General features: G+C 42.8%; 1 protein-coding gene, 1 long non-coding RNA gene and 2 other non-coding genes across 6 annotated transcripts; all 4 read left to right on the top strand.

The window, feature by feature from the left end:
• The first annotated feature begins 856 nt into the window (after positions 1–856).
• LOC1271847 (RNA-binding protein squid) lies at positions 857–18,458 on the top strand. 3 transcript variants are annotated; one of them, XM_003436937.2, is made up of 7 exons: positions 857–1,603; positions 8,043–8,083; positions 9,034–9,308; positions 9,600–9,864; positions 10,294–10,368; positions 17,761–17,838; positions 18,303–18,458. In XM_003436937.2, exons 1-7 carry the CDS (start codon positions 1,299–1,301, stop codon positions 18,374–18,376), a joined length of 1,113 nt encoding a protein of 370 aa, XP_003436985.2. In that variant the 5' UTR covers positions 857–1,298; the 3' UTR covers positions 18,377–18,458. The 3 variants fall into 3 exon arrangements, with proteins under 3 accessions (XP_003436985.2, XP_310701.6, XP_061497793.1); XM_310701.6 differs by having other exon boundaries at positions 900–1,603; positions 10,294–10,452; XM_061641809.1 differs by lacking the exon at positions 8,043–8,083 and having other exon boundaries at positions 900–1,603.
• LOC133391114 (uncharacterized) lies at positions 4,689–8,036 on the top strand. Its single transcript, XR_009764609.1, has 3 exons — positions 4,689–4,833; positions 6,512–7,268; positions 7,373–8,036. It is a non-coding gene; the product is annotated as an uncharacterized LOC133391114 (long non-coding RNA).
• On the top strand, positions 9,415–9,495 carry LOC11175964 (small nucleolar RNA snR61/Z1/Z11). Its single transcript, XR_003025346.1, has one exon. It is a non-coding gene; the product is annotated as a small nucleolar RNA snR61/Z1/Z11 (small nucleolar RNA).
• Positions 9,957–10,040, top strand: LOC133395052 (small nucleolar RNA snR61/Z1/Z11). The gene has a single exon (XR_009767155.1). It is a non-coding gene; the product is annotated as a small nucleolar RNA snR61/Z1/Z11 (small nucleolar RNA).
• Positions 18,459–19,386: the final 928 nt, after the last annotated feature.

Genomic DNA, 19,386 nt, shown 5'->3' with positions numbered 1-19,386 from the left:
ATATCGAGTATCGCGTACTGCGGATAATTGCTGTATATTCTTGATCAAGATGTTTCAGGGCGGTGGCAACGCTCATCGGATGCGATTTTATCGGACGCGATTTATATGGGATTTGACAGATAACGTCGGACGACGAAATCGCATGTCCGACGTTATCTGTCAAATCCCATATAAATCTCGTCCGATTAAATCGCAATCGATGCGCGTTGCCACGGGCCTCATCCACAATTCGAGAAAACCCATCATTTTGCTCACCGGGTGCGGGTAAATGGTCTGTTGATAAAACTCAAAAGGAAACGGCTGCCCAAAGGAAAGGATGTGAAAAGGGTAGTTTGCACAACAATGATGGACTGGTGTCCTTATAAGCTATGCATATTCTGTTGATTGCAGTTCAAACTTATGCGGTTGTCAAGTTTGAACCACGAGTCGTTACAACCCAATAATCATGCACATAAATTGGCTGTCAGAATTACATTGGCGAATTGAAATTCAATTGGAAAAATCCGCATAAAAATACCCGAAAACTATGCCCATACACGAGAAACAACGAAGAAAAGTCAAAGGCAACAATGTTTGTGTCTGCATTTTTTTGTTTTGCCGTAAACTCTATGTGCAAGGTGCCGAGGCCGATTGTCAGTGGGGTCACACGGCAAAAGGTTGTTAGAGAAGCGTGCGCGTGCTGCTGCCTGCTTGCTTGACAGCGCGAACGTATGCGACAAATTTTCTTGCCTCGGAGCAGGAAGTTCGGATCCCGTGTAAGGTTGGCAGCGCGCGTCCGTTCGAGCGGGCTTTACGCATTCCTGTTCGCCGCACACACACACACACAAGCACACGGGTGCGTAAGAGTGTGTGCGTGTGATCTAGCTGTCGGCTTGGTTCAGCAGGCCGTGAGCCGCCATCGCTTCGTTCTTTCTCTTTGAACCGTCCGTGAAGAAGGTGCGTCGGGAGCGCAAGTGCTCTAGGGAAGTTTTATTTTTAAACATAATTGTGAGGTTAGGGTATCCATTAGAGGATACAAGTTAACAAAAAACGTTCCGTAGCATTATTTTGGTGCTGCTGGTTTGAGTACACCTGCCTTGCGAACAGTATTTCAGTGTGCGCGTCTCCGGGCTAAGCAAACCCCCGTACAAACTTTCTGTGGAGTTCGATTTTTGTTTCACTCCACGCGCGCGCGTCCGAACACGTTCCGGGTGTGTCTCTGTGTGTGAGTGTGAGTGAGTGTGTGCTCGGGAGTGCGAGATCTTCAAGGGAAGGGTGTTGAACGCGCCGCTCTCGTAGGCCTTTTTGCGCGAAACAAAATGGCAGACACACAGGAAACGGAAGTTGTGAACGGTGGGGCGGCGGCGGCAACGGCGGCGACGGTGGCCCCAACGACGGCCCAAGAGAATCAAGAAAACAGTACCAATCAGCCTCAACAGACGGAACAGCAAGCTGCTGCTGCTGCTGCTGCGCCGGCAGCACCGGCAGCGGCTGCGTCCGGAAACGGTAATTCCGAAGCTACCAACACGAACGGTAATACGGAAAATCACACCACCGCCACTACCACAACCACCACCACCACCACCACCGCTGCAGCCACCGCAACCGTGCGCGATGATGACAGGTATGTACGCGGGGAAAACGTTGTGCGTCCGGAGAGCAGCTCCGCCGGAACAGTTTTTTTTTTTTTTTGGTTAAGTTGATTGTTTTAGGATGTCGGCGACCCACTTTTTCCCAGCAGCAGAGAAAGAAAAGCCATGAGCGCCGCACACATCACCCCGCGGTCGTGTGATTTCTCGCAATCTCCTCCCCCTGGTATTCGTCACGCGGAGAAAACACTTCTAACCTCACTTTTGCCACCTTTGTGTGTTTCAATGCGCGCACACAAGAGCGGGTTCTTCACTTTCTACGTTTCCAATTCAGAGCTCAGTATAGCGTTTTTTTAACTTTTCATTAATTTGGCAATCCCGTGTAATACGGGCTATGTCCGTTTTGCTCTCAGTAATTTGACTGGAATTTGAATTTCAATGCAACAAATGAAAAGTACCCAAGCGCTCATTTTTTAATCCTTTTGTGCGTGTGTGTGTGTGTGTGTGTTTTCGGATGTCGATCTTAAAGAGGGACCGGCTAGCACAGTTCACGGCTCTTGCTTCTAAACGTGCGCACAAATACATACGAATGGTATTGATGTGAATCCGGTTCCTTCTGGCGTAGGAGAAAGGGTGGTTGCGAGGAGTACCGGCATCACACAACCATGCCTTTGTTTGCTCACTCAAAATGGCGCGGGTAGTCTGCGATTTTTTTCAAACGATGATGTGTCTCTTGTTTGCCACAACTTCTCACCACCACCACCCCTGTCCGTTTTTTCGTTTGGTTTTTGTCCCCCCCCCCCCACCGGCTCTAGCTGATGCTGATGTTTGTGTGTGTGTGCGCATTTTCGATAGTAATTGATTTTTGCAATTGTTTTCGTGTTTCAGCACCAATTTGGGGTTGTTGGTTTGGCCAACAACCGCAACGGAAGATAGAATAAAATTGTATTGTTTGTTTCTACTCTATGACGAATCGTTCGAAACAGAAGCACCACACCCCACGTGCGCAACATAACCTCAATCAAGCTGAAGGTGCGCTCGACCAGCAGTCGAGTCAATTCCCGTCGAGAAGAGTCAGTGTGGATCGACGCCGGTAAAAGTCTTGAAAACCCTCTCTACGGAATAGCACCTCTCCTCTCCGTCACATTGGTACGCGTGTTCCCCCCGCCCCATCCATTTCCCTTCAAACCCGCACCACAAAGCGAGAGAGGCGGCTGAAAACACTGAAATCTACGCAGCAAAATGGAGGATGATTGCGGTTGAATTTCAACTCCTCTCTGTGTGCGCGCCATTCGGTGCTATTTTTATCATGACTAATTCCTCTATATCCAGTTAAAGCTGCTTGATATATAGGGTCCATGCGTGTGTGTGTGTGTTTTGCTCTCTGTAATGCAAATTCGATCCATTTTGTAAGGGGGGGAAATACTTCACGGGAGGTCGGTCGACATTGATCAATTCTCAATGAGAGAGTGGGAAGAGCGAAATGCTGTGTGTGTACGGTTGCGCCGTACCAGAATGCGCATAATTACGTAGGTAGTTGTGCGTAATGAAGAGGAGAGTGTGTTTGTTAATCGATAAAATCTGTCTTAAATTTCTCACCGTTCTGTGGCTGAGTTTTCCTTTCAGACAAAATTGTAGATTTAATAATTTTATTTTTGAATTTATTTTTCAATGTGAGAAAATGTGAACATATACACTCTAAGTTACAAGATTTGTAATTTTTAACCAAAATAACTAGCAACGGCTCACTCTTTCTACTTCCAAACTAGACCGGAAGTGTGTACATTTTTCTGCCGGCTTTTCCGAGTTACCACGTGTGCCCGATAAAGACACATGGCAATACGGTAATAACCGTCTTTTTGAACTGTGTCCTAAAGTCGGTCCCCCCCCCCGTACATTGGCGGTTAATAAAAGTTGACTTTTGCGATCAAGTGTTTGTCTATTTCAGTTTTTGTCTTAGCCTCTATCGTGTGGCTATGGGATCGATCGATATTTCTTATCACTTCAATGCGTCATTTTCTAAAGAGCTTCACTCACACACACACACACACACACACACATCAGCACACAGCCAGCTGGCATTTATGTTCCAACCATGCCACAACGCGCTCCACGGTGAGTGAAGAGGAGCGACGTACTCATCTTCCGGAAGGGGTTCTCTCAGACTACTTTGCGCCACTTGCATTCGTTTTTGCTATCACCACACACCACCACCACCACCACTACACTAGCGGACTCTCTAGCCGGGTTACAATTAATTGCCTTGATATGGTTTGATGCTTCCTCCTCCTCCCCTTCGTGTGCGTTCGTTTCTTCTGACTTTGTTTTTTTTTGCATCGGTAAATGTAAATGTAAATTAGTGTGAATTGTGCGCGAGAAATTAGTGTGATGTATACATATTATTATTGTTCCCGGTTGTTCCAGTCGGTACGTAATTTGTTCGCTGCAGTGTGTGTGTGTGTGTGCCCACACAGCAATCGTTTAAGTACGGTGCTCCTTTCTCGTGGCTCGGCATTTTTGAGCGTCAATCATTTTCAAACCGAGAGACAACAGCTAAAGAAAACGGTTAAACCAATTCATAAACGGAACAGAGAACAATTCTTCATTACTACACTTAAATGTGGAAAATTCGATTTTCTTGCGTTGTTGTGCGTAATTTAAAACTATAACGAACACAAACGGTAAAGCAAATGTAATGTGTACAGTAAAGCCGAACAGAGAGAAAGAGAGAGGCATAAATATATGCCCCCCCCCCCCCCTCAGCAAACGAAGAATGAGCAAGGGAGAAATCATATCCATTCTAAAACCCGGACCATGTATTAACAATATTAAAGATATTTCGATCCTCTTACCGTTGTGTGCCTTGACCGTCCATATCGTCGCCATGCCATTTTCCTGTAAATACCGTACACGAATGCAATAAAAAAAAAAGATCGAGACCGGCCGTCGAGAGTGTGTGTAATTGCAAACACACAATTCCCAAAAAAAAAAAAACATCACCAAATAATGACAAAATAACGATGAAATATGATGATGCTAATAATGATGATGATGATGAATATGTTGTTGTGTGTGTTTCCCTGTTTAGAGCGAACGACTAATACTGTTCCTCTCCGGCAGGTGTTGAGAAAGTGCAAAAAGGCCCAGAACTCTGAGGACGCATCGTCGGAGGAAGAGGAAAAAGAGTGATTGAGAGAGAGAAAGAGAGGAAAAGAGAATGTTGGGGACACTCGGCTGCACCCAAGGATGTGCACGTGAGACGATGGTATTTATGCTAACATAAATGACATAAGACAACAAATAATAATAATAATAATAATAATAATAACCACATTAAACCCTTTGATTGAGAGTCGAGATATCTATATCTATATATACAAAGTCAGCGTTATCTGAACCAAAAAAAAAAAAATACTAAAAACATTTAAATTATTCTAATAAACATATGGCACCTCTATAGCAATACATATTCCACTTCCCCCCCCCCCTCCCCCTTCGTTTCCCCCCTTTCCGCTCATGATGCAAAACGACAGCATCGTGTGCACCAAATCTCCAACTCCTAATATTCCTTCCATACATCCAAACAAACAACATCTAGCACACATCAAATTTATTTCGCTAAATGATGTTATTCGTTTTAATTACAAATCACACACCACCAAAACAGAAACACATTCCTTCTCTCCCCTCTGTTGTTCGGGACAGGCATATTTGTCCTTTCCATTTTTCACTACCTGAAAAGATACATGCTCCAGCGCATATACGCACACGCGCACACCCTCACACCGATTGGCGCAGAAAAAAGGAATAACAGAAAAATTATTTTTTTTATGGAAAAATGATGAGTGATTCGAATCTCGAATCGGTTCTTGAAAGATGTATGAATCTATAAAGGATTAATGAATTTTGAAAGATTAATGAATCTCCAAGGATTCACGAATCTCGAAAGATCAATGAATCTTCAAAAATTCATTAATCCATTAAAACTCATATCTTCAGGGATTCATGAATCTTCAGAGATGAATGATTTTAAAGATATTGAATTCGCGCGATCCCACCTTGCAAACTTGTCTTGTCGTGGATTCAAGCCTCGTATGGACCGTCTCTCATAAAATACTCAAAAGCCTGTATAGGGTGGCAAGACTACGTAGGTTGTTACGTCCAAGAAGAAGAATACTGAAAAGCACAAGCTCTATGAATCTTCTGTGATTCATGAATCGCTTGAGATGCATGAATCCTTAGAAATTTGCGAATTTTAAGAGATATATACATCTCTTGAAATTAATGATTTTTTCGAGATTCATGAATCTTTGGAGATTCGTGAGTCTTTCCAGACTCATGAATCCCCATATAAATGAATATTTGGAGATTCGTGAAACTTAAGAGATTCGTGAATCTTTGCGACCGAGATTCAGATTCATTGAATCATTTCAAAGATTCATGAATCTTAATCAGATTTACCTAACATCAAAGTACAGAAACATACATTATAATGGTACATTCTGTAAAAAAAATCCTACACAGCCATCCAGGTGTGCGTGTGTGCTTTTGCGTTTGTGCGTGAGCGTAGTTTCCATCGAAATACAAAAAAAAAAAAATAAAGAAATGCACTTCATCCTTGATTTACTGTTCATTTTTTTGCCATATTTTAGTTTATCGGTTTACATGTTTTTAATTTCTACTTTTATTACTTCCGTTCATAGTTACTAGACTTAAACTAATGAAAAATATATGCAAATTTTCCAGTACAAAATCTGCGTTTTCTCTTTATATCCGTAACGAAACAAAAAAAAAACTCCAAAATTAAGGGTGCTCTCACACCGCAGCAAATAAACAAGCAAGAAATTAAAAGAAATTTGCTCTAGAGTTTGGTTTAAATACAGAACAAAACAAAACGTAAAACATGCAGAAGAATATAAAATGTTGTTTCGATTTTGGCACAGTGTCCATTCAACCAACCAACCACAACCACACCACCACCACCACCACCAACCACCTCTCTCTCACCACCAGTTCAGCCGCGCGTGTGTTGCGCGTTAGAGTATTGTTGTGAATTCAAATGAGATATTGGAAAGTACAGCTTCTTCAACTCTTCTCCCACCCAACTGTCCAGAAAAAAAGGGCCATCTCCAAGAGCAGCAAAACAAACCCAAATGAACAAAGCGCGAAAAGTATTCTTTCATCCTGTGTTGTAGCTTTTGCAGTTGTTTGTTGTGTTCATCTAAGCGTACTTTAGTTGCGGAAAATAATTAATATAGTTGTTTGTTATATACGATATGATCGAAACAAGAAATAAAATAAATAAAGCCCAATTATTGCTTCTACTAAACGAATATTGTTCATTTGCCATCAGAACATAAAGCATTTGCTCTCTCGTAACCTATGTGTGTGTGTGTCTTTCTCTCGAAAATATATGTCTATTGTCGTACTTTAATTAGTATTTACTAAGCAAGAACAACCAAAAATGAATGCTACACCCCCATCTACCTCTTTCCAAGCTGCATTGTTTGACGGTGTATATGTAAACCCCTTGATGCATAAAGTGTTCCGGAGCGCGATCGAACCAAAACAAAACCATACTTCTTTGCGTGTTTTGTGTGTATGTGTTACGGAAATCTTGTTACATCTAAAATACGTAGATTTGCAAAGAATGTTCACAACGATTTGAATAAATAAAAAAAGCCGAGTTTTGCTGTGCAGGTAAACAATATCAATCAAATTGAATTTGAAGTCAACCGTTTTTACCACCACGCGTGTGTTGCGCACGTGCTTCTTTTTTTTTTCTCTCCCAACTGTTTCCACAGATTTATTAAATGCTTCCATACCTCCACTTCCTCGGCAGTATACGAAACTACCTAAATCTGTTGTTCTTTTTGATAGCCAAAGCTTGAAGGAAACGATACGGCGAATGAAACATATCTGCAATTAGAGAAGTTGTGCGATTCGAAAATTATAACACCACGTGTCGTGCGGCCACGCACCGCGCGCCGCCTCCCTGGGGCAACCTTATGCATACGGTCCAAATACTACCGGATTCTCACTCCAGACTTTAAAGCGGCTGAAAGAGGCACTTTGCGGGCTGTGCACTTAGTTTCACTTTTACTGTAATTACTTAATTGACGTGTGTCTATCATTGTAAGCATATATTAAAAATAAATCTTGCCTTTGCCAGTCAAACACACAGCATATTATAATACTTGTCACAAATATACCTATATATATATAATTATTATTGTACACTGTAAAGTTTCTTATTGCGCGCGCCCTTTCGACTTATTACCGTTTTTTGTTGAAACGTGTTTTCTCAAGCGTTCTGTACTACTCATGTTTGTTTCAATGCTGCAATTGTATTTTTTATCACTCTCTTTCCTGTATCAAATTAACTTTAAGCAAACCTTTTTCACAATCTACCAATTTGCTCAATTTATTATAGATTAAATATTCTAATTCGTAAATTTTCATCCACTTTTCCAGAAAATTATTCGTTGGTGGACTGAGTTGGGAAACATCAGACAGTAATATACATTTTTCTTTTTTAAAAATTCAATATTTTCTTAACTAATACAACGTATATTATATATATTCCTCTCAATAATTAATAATAGTTACATTTCAACGTCTCTTATGCCGATATATAAAAAAAATAATACAAGCAAGAAATGCCAATTTTAAAAACTCTACCTCCCGTTTTAATCTCTAGATCCAATTTTTATGTTTTTCGTACTATTTCACGAGAAATAATTTCATTTTTTTTTTCATCCTCCAAACACAAAATCCTTTCTTCCCATTACACATATATCCTTATCGATTTATCTCTTTCTATTTAGCCTCCTTTGCCTATTATCATTATTTTTCCACACCTACACACAAACACCACCGCCTTTCCATATGAGTTCCTAGTCTCCTCTTACGTTGTACCTTTTTCTACATTTTACATCCTTATCACCATCTGTTCCTCCTCTTCTCTTTCTGTTTATTTCCAATGCCATCAAAAATACGTTGTTTTAGTTTTGTTTTTATGAAGTAGCTTAATAGTGTTTTAAAAATTTGTCTAGGATAAAAATGACATCAAACTCAAATGACATCCAACAACCCCCCCCCCCCCTCCGCTCTCCATATTCCGCAATATCTATACCATCCCCATTCCCATATCCAGTGCTGTGCCCTTTTCTATCATACAAATATCCTGTTAATTTTTGTCAGATTTGCATAGGTACTTTTAAAAGCAATTACACACAACTACACACAGAAACACACTCGCTCACCCACAACCACGCATCCAGAGACACTTGGAATAGAACACATTTGAAATAAGAGCGCTGTTTAACAACAATCCGATTCGGTGGAGTGATCATTGTTTTTTAATGCAAATTTCTTGTTTTTTTTTTCTCCACCCCGTTTCTCGCTCGTTGTCGCTCTCTCCCCCCGTTGCTGTATCTCTCTCTCTCTCTACTTCTGCGTGCAGAGGAACTGAAGGAACACTTCAGCCAGTACGGTGACATCGAGAGCATCAATGTGAAGACGGACCCGAACACTGGCCGCTCGCGCGGCTTCGCATTTATCGTCTACAAGAGCGCGGACTCGATCGATAAGGTCGTGGCGGTTAGCGAGCATGTGATCAACAACAAGAAGGTCGACCCGAAGAAGGCGAAGGCCCGGTACGGCAAGATCTTCGTCGGCGGGCTGACCTCGGAGATCAGCGACGAGGAAATTAAAACCTTCTTCGGCCAGTTCGGAAATGTAAGTGGTGCCGAGTGCCGAGGATGTGGACGTTGTTTGTTGTTATACACACACACCAAAACACACTTGTGTTTTGTGTTTCGGAGAAGGGAAAAAGCTTTGGATTTTTACATGATGATACAACATTTAATCAGTTCTGCTTCTGAACCAATGTGATAGGATAACACATACCAAAATAATCTGAAATCCAATAGCATAAAATCCCCCAATCTCCGTATATAATAATACTTAAAAAAAATTGCGAGAGAGAGAGAGCGGATATTAAAAAAAAATTGTTTCAATTTTTATTAGATCGTGGAGGTAGAAATGCCATTCGACAAGCAGAAGAACCAGCGCAAGGGCTTCTGCTTCATCACGTTCGACTCCGAGCAGGTGGTGAACGAGCTGCTCAAGACGCCCAAGCAAACCATCTCCGGCAAGGAGGTGGACGTGAAGAAGGCAACGCCGAAACCGGAAAACATGGGCCCGATGGGTCCAATGGGTGGACGGGGCGGTATGCGCGGTCCGCCGCCGCGCGGCATGCGTGGCGGTCGCGGCGGTCCAGGCGGTCCGAAGGGTAAGTTTCTGCAAAAAAAGGATGGAGCCACAGTACATCCACATTTCTTCCTGCCTGGTTTGTTTAGTAAAATAGTGTTCGGCGCTGTTTTGTGTCAATGATGATACCCATTTACCAGTTCTGCTTATGAAAAATCAATGATTATAAGCTTTTTACCCACAATTCTTATCTGAAGGTTCACACAAACACAGCACGCCATTAAGTTTTTTAAAATTGAATGTGTCTTACATTTGAATTATAGAAGAAGTATGAAAATGTAAGATTAAAAAAAAAAACTACAAACAAACCATGAACTTGAATTTATCGCCAATGGCACTTCCACCGATCACGTTTTTTTGATAGCTGATCGTATTTTTCTTTGCTTTACTTTCTCCCCCGGCTCTCGTGCGCGCGTGCGTGTGGTGCCCTCCAACAACCCTCAACCGACAGGCGGATACGGACAAGGATGGGGCGGCCAAGGCTACGGCGGTTACGGCTACGGACAAGGATACGGCGGTGGTTATGGTGATTATGGTTACGATTACTTAGCCAGATGGTATGGAGGCTACAATAACGGTGGTTACGATTTGTCCGGCGGCTATTACGGCGGTCGTGGTAAATTCAACAACCGCCTGCCGAACAAACATCACTAGAGAGAGAGAGAGAGAAAGTGAGGAAGGAAGAAAAAGTGTGCGAGCGAGAAAGAGGGAGAGAGAGAGGGAGAGAGAGAAAAAGAGAGAGAGAAAAAGAGAGAGAAGGAGAGGGTAGTCGTATTGTGGGGCATCTGCTCCACGGAGAAAACTGAAGGTGGGGAGAGCGAGAGGAGAGTAGAGAAGCGAAAGAGATCCCCAACTTCCGCCTTTCCCAAGCAGTCGTCCCAGTGTAAATTGTGGATCACGATGGGGCAGCGCTGCTCTGGGGTGTTGTGGGGGGGGGAGGAGTAAGGCAATGATGCTTGTACATCCCGATTTACTTTTTCCTTTTCCGAGTTTTCTCCCCCTCCCCAAAAAATCATACACGTATTTTTTTTTATTCTACTGACTACGTTATCAAATTGCGCATATACAATATACATTAGGGAAAATTCTGTTTTAATCTATCCATTAGCCGTATATCAGAAAATCGATTTTCCCCCGGCGAAAGTCTTTAGGGCGAGAGCAGCGCGGCATACAATAATGTGATTGCAACAACCAGCCCCCCTCCTCGTCCACTCTTTTCAAATCACAAACGTATTTGGGGGGATACACTTTTCACGATCCCTGTCTCTAGTCTTGTCATAAGTATGACACTTTTTGTCATACGATAATACATCAAGCTCAACTGATTTTTGTGGACTTGGCCGGTAGATTGTCGCCACACAATCTGAGACTTGCACGAAAGAGTAAGGTGGCATAACTTAGACACCATTTGGTGTCCATCCTGATCTAGATCTGGGTGCAATTGAAGGCCGGCCGTAACGTGCAAATTAAGTTATTTGTTTTTTTTTGTTTTGTTTTGGTTTAAAAACTAAAATAATATTTGGTGCTGGTATGGATTGGAAATTGAACATAAATATTTCCATTAATCAAAAATTGTAGCATTATTTACAACTGAAACCCAATCGTAACTACACTTATGCTAAGAAGCCTTTTTTTTTAAACCCATCCAATCAATACATTTAGCATAACTATATATTTTACCTACCTTTTTGTTTGTTGTTGTTCACAGTTCAAAAAGCGTATTTTGTCTTTCTTTTTTGGGCGGTTGTTGCATGTTAACGATCGTTGCCATGCTCCTCTCTTTACCAATTGTCGTAGTAGCCCTCTACCATGTGCGTATGGTGGTTGCGTACTAATAACAAATTGAGTAGAAATACCATACGCATCATACAAATACGTATGTCGGTCGGGGGAAGGTCGATAGGATGAATGTGGCGCGTAAATGTCTGTTTTTTTTTGCTTTTGGTTTTTTCCGCGATAGGTTCTACAGTAGTTGTGTGTAGTAGATGTTGTGTAGCCGTGGCACATTATAAACGTAATTATACTAAGTGTGTTGTACTAACACTACTCCAAGTTGCGCAGAATTCGAACGTCTTTCTAAGAGGGGGAGAGAAACAAAACGCACACACAACAAGACCAAGAGACGAGGAAAAGCAAGTGCGAGCAAAAGATAATCGCTTACAAGGAAGAGTCTACTACTGCTAACACGCATATTCAATGAAGAAAAAGCAAACAAGCACGGCAAGCTAACACACTCTACCGGTTGAAGAGATGATGAGCATGATGAGATATGAGCAAGTGTGTGTGTAGTAAAAAAAAGATGAAGACGATAAAAGAAAACGTAACGTGCACAAGGTGTGTGGTGTGCACAGAATACAGAGCAAGCGTGTTATATTGCAAAACAAGAACGAGGAAAAAGTGTTTAGAATTTAGAATCTTCAGAGTTAGATAAAGCAAAGCAGCAGGAAGGAAAGAGAGCTGGGGAACAGATGCGGGGGGATACAGCCGTTGCCCAAAATGTGTGCTTTTGATTTAGCATTTCTGTACGCACCTTTCCACACTCACACATACAACTCAGGCGAGATTCATCCAACCTGATGATAAAAACGAGCGCGCGCCTTCCATTGTTATTCCACACCTGGTGCGCGCCAGTTTTTTTTTTCAGTGTTAGACTTTTGCAGTACAATTTTAAAAGACCCGGTCTCCCCGGCACACCCAACATTAGCCTCCCTTTTGTTGGGTTATATACTCTTGTTGCACACATACATACATAGTCAAGAAACAAATTTGTTGTTGTTTGATTCGGGCCGGGTTCGTTGTTTGTTCCGACTGTTTCTTACACGGCAAGATTATATCCCCTCAATTACCAAGCCTCTTTATTTGTTTTTTGCACACCCACCATCCACATTGTGAGGAATGCAAGCACACATACACACACTCACTCACAATATGGGGCCGTAGCTTGAGATATGTTTTTGGGGTTTTAATAGTATTTTATCTCCTTTTTTTTGTTTTCCATCAAGATCAAATGTAGAGTGCAATAATACACACACGCGTTGCGAGAGAGAGAGAGAGAGAGAGCGATACAGCAGAGTGGGAGAAATAGAGAGAAGAGAAGGACGTATGTATGCTGTTTTGAGGAGGAGTGCATATGAACAAATGCAACTGCACACCTACCTATGTTATTGTGCGCAAGCTTCTTCCTCTCGTATGCACATATAATACTGCAGCTTCGAATGATGATATGTAGGACGAAAGCCAAATGGTGCGGGCGTGCGCGCGCCCCGCAAGAGAGCGACACCTTTCCTTGTGGTAAAGTAAGGGAGAGAGCAAGAAGAAAGACGGGAAATCGAGTGGTAAAGATCTATGAGCCAGCAAGCGCGCGAGAGTACAAGGGAGAGCGAAAGAGAAGGAGAATGTTGGCATGAGTGTGCGTCCAGCTGATCGATTTATTAGATCGTAGAATAATTGTAGAAATGGATGCGACTGATAATCATTGTGATAATAGATTATTTCAGAGAGCTTAGCGAGAGGGGGAAAAACCAACGCGTATATGTTGCTGTGCGCGCCAGCTGGTTCCATCGGGAAGGAAACAGATGTGTGTTGGGTGTGTGCTGTTGTTTTTTTTTTTTTTTTTGGGGGGTGCTGTGTGCGCGTGTGTGTTACCAGAAAGTTATTCTCTTGCCTTATTATAACCACAGGGTTATAATACTAGTTAGCCTTTTTGCGGTCGTCGTCACCCAACCGGTGCCTAAGGATAGGGAAGAAAACAAAACCACCACCATCACCCCGCGCGCCCCCCTCCCCCGCTCCCCCCCCATATTAGGTGTCAAATATTGTTATACATGTGTGCGCCTAGCCGGCGGCAATACACCGGTGCTAATATGTGTTTGTGTGTGGAGTGCAAAAGGAGGAAACCATCCGCTCTGCCAGATATGCTCTACTATGGTAGTTGTGTGGATGTTTTAGTTCAACTGATGTTTATTATAGACGATAAACACAACGGCGGAGGTTGTTGTGTGTGTGTGGGGGGACTCGCGTGTGGAATTGCTCTTATACCCACACACTCACACACACACACACTCACAAATGTCTGTCTTAGGTGCTGCAAAGAAACTAACTTCAGTAATACTTTGGTCTAAAGCTAAAAGGTCTAAAGACACACCCCCCCGAGTAAATTTTGAACCATAAAAGATGCTATTAAATATCTTTTTACACTAAATCCTGGAAAAAGTTTACAATACGTTAATTTTTTTCCCTGTTTTTTTTTCAATTATTCTACAATTCTTTGCGGAGGTCTCACACACACCCGATACAAACCCCAAGCTCCTCCATCTCTGGGTGGAGAGGCGACTTTGTTAAGTTTTCTCTTTCCCTCGAACGTTGAACTTTTATCATATAGTACCAATAATCTTAAACCAAAACGCGTCCTCCAGCACACCTACATATACTACCCCCCCCCTCCCCTGTATGTTGTAGTGTGTTGCTGGTAGCAAATGTTGTTAGCGATAGACAGCAGTAGCAGCAGCAGCAAAGGGCATGGTGCGTGTAGTATATGCGTGTGTGTTCGCTATATTAGAGTGAAAGGAAGGAATATATGAAAAGGCAAATCGAATCGAGAGAATAACTGATTAGGGTAGCCCACGGTAGCAATACATCGTACCGGTTTCTGTTGAATGTTTATATGTTGATGTGCGTGTTTGTAGGTGTGTATACACACTTCAACGCGCGCATAAAATTTCAACCAAGGTTTGAAACATGTGTTTTGAACAGAACAGACTCGAACATTCTCTTGGCGCCTAAGAACCTAAATCCTAAGCTTGAATCCGCACGGATCTCTTCTCTCTCTAGTGGCTTTTGTTAGGCAACTGAGAACACACTCAGGACATAAGCGGGAGCCCTGGGATACAGTACAGACACAGAGACGCGTACCCTTGAGGTTTGTGGAAGTTTATAGGTTCTAGTTCGTTGCGAATGTCTCACACCCGTCCGTGTGCATGTGTATGTGTGAGAGAACTAGGTGTGTCTAGCCGCGCATATACTGATCCACGTTCTAAGCTAGGAGTTTCAGTTTAAACATTATTGGGAAGAATCGTTTTTTCTGTCAGATTTGTTTGTACCTCACACGCGCGTGACGGAAGAGAAGGGTGTGTGTAGTGTAGGGAGTTTTTTTTTTTTTAATTAATTTTCAACCGCCCCCCCCCCAGCTGTGTGCATCTCGAGTTGTCTCATTGATGATGGGCCCCAGTGGGTGGGAAGGTGGAACGTTGTGGTGGACAATTTTGCAATTTTAAAATCTGCAACCAGACTTCAATGAAGATGTTTTTTATTTAACGATTCCTACCCCAATCTCTGTTGCACGTTTTCTCATTGAAAGACGGGGTAGGATCTGCTGTTTCCCTAAGTGGGTGTAATTCGCGTAACTATTGATGTTTTTTCTTTCTCTGCAAAAATTTAACTCGAAACAGCAGACCCCTAAAGAATGTGTGTCTTTTCTGGTTGCATTGTAGCTAACTCAATTCCCGTGTCAATGTTAGAAGAAAAAGTAGTAAGACGAACCGTGCGCCCCATTTTGTTTTTCTTGTCATCAACAAGTAATAATTTTGGCTTGCAAATGTGTTCGAACGTAAAATCACAATTACATACACTCGATTTTTGTGCTCCCCTGACCACCAATCCCCCCTCCTCTCACGCGCGCGCGCCCCTCAGGAGTGGATAGAAAGAGAGAGAGAGAGAGATAGAGAGAAATAGAGAAAGAGAGGAGAGAGGAGCGCGGTCATAAGAATAACTTTTTATAGAGCATTATTTTCTCCTCCCTCCCCCCTGTTTCTCCTTTTTTATGTTTTTATAATAACATAATATCAATCCCCTACCGCCGCTGCTGGAATCCCCCTACCCATTTTGCCCTGTTCACCGTTACTTCCCATTAAATGTGCTTTTATATTCTTTGCGCTCCTCTTTTTCTTCTTCTTCGACTAATTATGCATTGCACATTAAATACTATTAAAAACCAAAAGTAAAGTTACGCGCGCGTGTACCACCACCCCCGCAATACTGTATATACAGAATAAGGACACAAAATGAATGGAACACGATCGAAGAATTATACCCTAAATAAAATAAGTTATGGAAATTATGAACAACAAAAAAAAAACAAACCAACACTTGCGGTTCAATCTCTCCTGCCTTTCCGGTGGTTCCCCTTGTTGCCCCTTCCCCTCCCCCTGTGACAGCAGCCACGGTTTTTAATTTGTTCGGCGCCCGCTCACCATCCCCCCTTTCCCCCGCCCCAACGGTTCATTTTATTCGAACGAGAAAGAGAGAGAGAGAGAGCAAGTTAAAAGAGGATAAAAGATGGAGATGGAGGGAGTTCGTGTGAAGGAGTGTATGTGTGTGTTGAGAGTGAGAGAGAGAGAGAGACACAGGTAGGCGGTTAGGGATTGCGCGCGGAGAGAAGAGTTGTGGGGGGGTGTAGTACATTAATTGCAGCACAAAGTGCCATTAAGAGGGCAACTTGATGCAGAACTAGATCTAGAACACTCAGACCAATTTCCTTGGAAAAGTAAGGCCAAAGCTGCCGTGTTGTGTTAGTGTATATTTATTCAGATAGAAGCAAGCGTCTTGATGAGTGTGTGTTGCGCACACGTGTATTTCTCGAATCGCCTAAAAACACGTTTTTCACAATACGCCGACGTATAAATTGCAGAAGAATATCTTTAGCCTGTCAGAAGGAGAGGGTACCCATGGAATCCTTTAGGTAGTTATAATATTGCTTGCCTGCGTGCGTGTGTGTGTGTTTGCTTTTTTCTTCTAATGTACCGCGTGTATTTGTAAAGCAGCTCTTAAAGTAGATTTACTGTAGGGTAAGGATGTTTTTTGCTCACTTGTTTTAAAAAAGGCACTCTTGTTCTCTCGGCTACACAATCTACTACTATTACTACTACTACTTGTTTTTATATCCGTTTTATGTTACGCATTTTGCACACGTCACAGAATTTTTATCCGTTTCGTTTATAGTTCAGTTTGTTAGTTAAGCATTTGCAAACAAAAAAAAAAAAAACAACCTTAAATTAATGCTCCCACGCCCGTGTTGTGGGTGGGATTTGCTTAAAGACATCAGGGAGCTGTTAATGTCTGATGATGGTGATATATGCTACATTACGTGTGCGCAATCTCTCCAATCTCACTCTCTGTTATCTACTCCTACTCTCCACATCTTTCCATTTTTTCCATAATTTTGTCAAGCCATGCGGAGGAGATAGTTTAAGACAAGGCATTCCTTCCACATCCGAAAAACAAAAAGAACAAATCTCTTACGGAGTTATCACACACACATATCTCTCTCACGCTCTCTCACCCTTTCTCTCTCTCTCTATCATTGATGAACCGTCGGTCGCCGGCAATCGTCTAGCCGAAAGAGATAGTCTCCAATCACTCTAGGCCTCAACTGCTGCGTGTCTGTTTACATATCACAAACTCATCGAACGACAGAGAAGAACACTCCTCAAACATCCCCACTCACCTGGGCAACAACACCACAGCAGAGCGATCGGGTGTGTGGTAGTGGATTCCTTTTGCAGGTGCGCTGCTCGGCTCCTGGTGGAGGCAGAGTTTGCTACCTAAAAAATAGTCTCCTACTACCACACTCCCTGCCCTCAGGAAAAAGATTAATGTGATGTGTGTGAGTTGCTTGTCGGTAAGCGGGAAGATCAAAGATATACCGGGTGCATTCAACGGTACAAAGGATACACTCTGGAGCTGTTTGTTGTTGGTCCGAACCAACAACCCTCAACTCTTCGAGAAATTCTTGCAGTAATTCTCAGTGACTCTTCATCGTCTCATATCTTACTACACTGACATTCACTTTCAGCAGTACTGTCTTATCGCACTGTTGCTCAGAGCAGCTTAGACTCATTTTGTTGTGTTTCCATATTTCTAGACGACTATGGCTATGGAGGCTACGATGGTGGCTACATGAACGGTGGCGGCCGTCCAGGAGGTCCAAGAGGAGGCAAAGGTATGAGTTCTTTTTTTTTTTTTTTTTGGACTGGACACACTGGACAGACACGCTCGCGCACACACACACATACACACGCACACATTCTCTGGACACACACATACACACGCGCGCGAGCGTACGCACGCACGCACGCACGCACGCACGCACGCACGCACGCACGCACGCACGCACGCACGCACGCACGCACACGCACACACACACACACACACACACACACACACACACACACACACACACACACACACACACACACACACACACACATGCCCACATATATACACACACACATGCCCACATATATACACACATGCCCACATATACACACACATGCCCACATATACACACACACACACACATACACACACACACACACACACACACATACACAAACACACACACACTGGACATACTGGAAACTTAATAAATAATAAATATTTCATTTTTCTCTTTATCCTTTGCAGGCGCCGGTGCATACGGCGGTGGAAAGCAGCGAGGCAACAGTGGTGGTCGCCAACAGCGTCACGCGCCCTACTAAAGAAGCGCTTTGGATGCTTTCTTCTACCATACATACTCTCTCACCATCCACAAACCAAAAACGAAACAACAACAACAAAAACGAGAGAAAGTAGTAGCACAGGTTTTTGTGTCGCATCGCGTGTGCTGGTGTGTGAGGACGTTACACGCGAAGTTGATCGTACAAAAGAGCGACTTAAGGGGAAACAGAAAACCACGAAGAAAACAAAACTACTCCCTCTCCCACTTTCCAACCCCGTCCTTGCTTTCCGACAACATTTCTTTCTTCATCATACTCCTGTGAATAATCACATACTGCTGGGGCGGCGGCGGCGGCGGCGCCGCTCCCCCCTTCTTAACGATATAACAAATAGAACTATTTAGAACTTTGATTCAACATTTTTTCGTTTGCTGTGTGGGTGAGAGGTCGGAGAGGGAGAGAGAGAGAACAGAGCTGAAAAGAGAAAGTATAAGAAAGTAAATCATATGCAAAAGATATGTGCGCACCGCCACAAAAGTCCCTCCTGCATTCCCCCCCCCCCCCCATCACCAATCTCGTGATGGTGATGGGTAAAATGTGTGCTTGTATGTGTGCACATGTATGCGTATATGATGCGATGGGGAGGGGTGGGGAGTAGGGGGGGATGACAATTACTTCAATTTCCAAAACGTTTAGGTGTATAGATAATATAGCTAGGGGCCGAGCCAACGAGAGCATTCTGAGAACAGACACCCACATCCACACACAGACGAAATATAGTACCAACGTACATACCATACCCACACACACACACACATACGCACACATTTGTCATACGTCGGCTATAGTACACGCACAAGTGTGGTGTAGAGGAAGTTGTGCTGCTGTGTGGTCCAAGATCCTTGGATTCAATTTAGAATGATTTTTTATTATTATTTTACTCACTTTTAACATTGGTTTTTGTGAAAATCAAGAGAAAAAAAATATATATATATATATTTGCAATCACACAAGCAAATACTTTTAAAGTAATGAAAGCAAAGCAAGAAAGG

Source organism: Anopheles gambiae, chromosome X (assembly GCF_943734735.2).
Source record: "Anopheles gambiae chromosome X, idAnoGambNW_F1_1, whole genome shotgun sequence".
NCBI lineage: Eukaryota > Metazoa > Arthropoda > Insecta > Diptera > Culicidae > Anopheles > Anopheles gambiae.
The sequence above is the reverse complement of the archived record's forward strand: the minus strand, read 5'-3'. Positions and strand labels throughout refer to the sequence as shown.

Coding starts and splice junctions, on each gene's coding strand:
- LOC1271847 (XM_310701.6), top strand. CDS start 1,299: ATGGCAGACACACAGGAAACGGAAGTTGTGAACGGTGGGGCGGCGGCG. Junction 1,604..8,042: donor ACCGTGCGCGATGATGACAG/GTATGTACGCGG, acceptor CCACTTTTCCAG/AAAATTATTCGTTGGTGGAC. Junction 10,453..17,760: donor GTCCGGCGGCTATTACGGCG/GTCGTGGTAAAT, acceptor CCATATTTCTAG/ACGACTATGGCTATGGAGGC.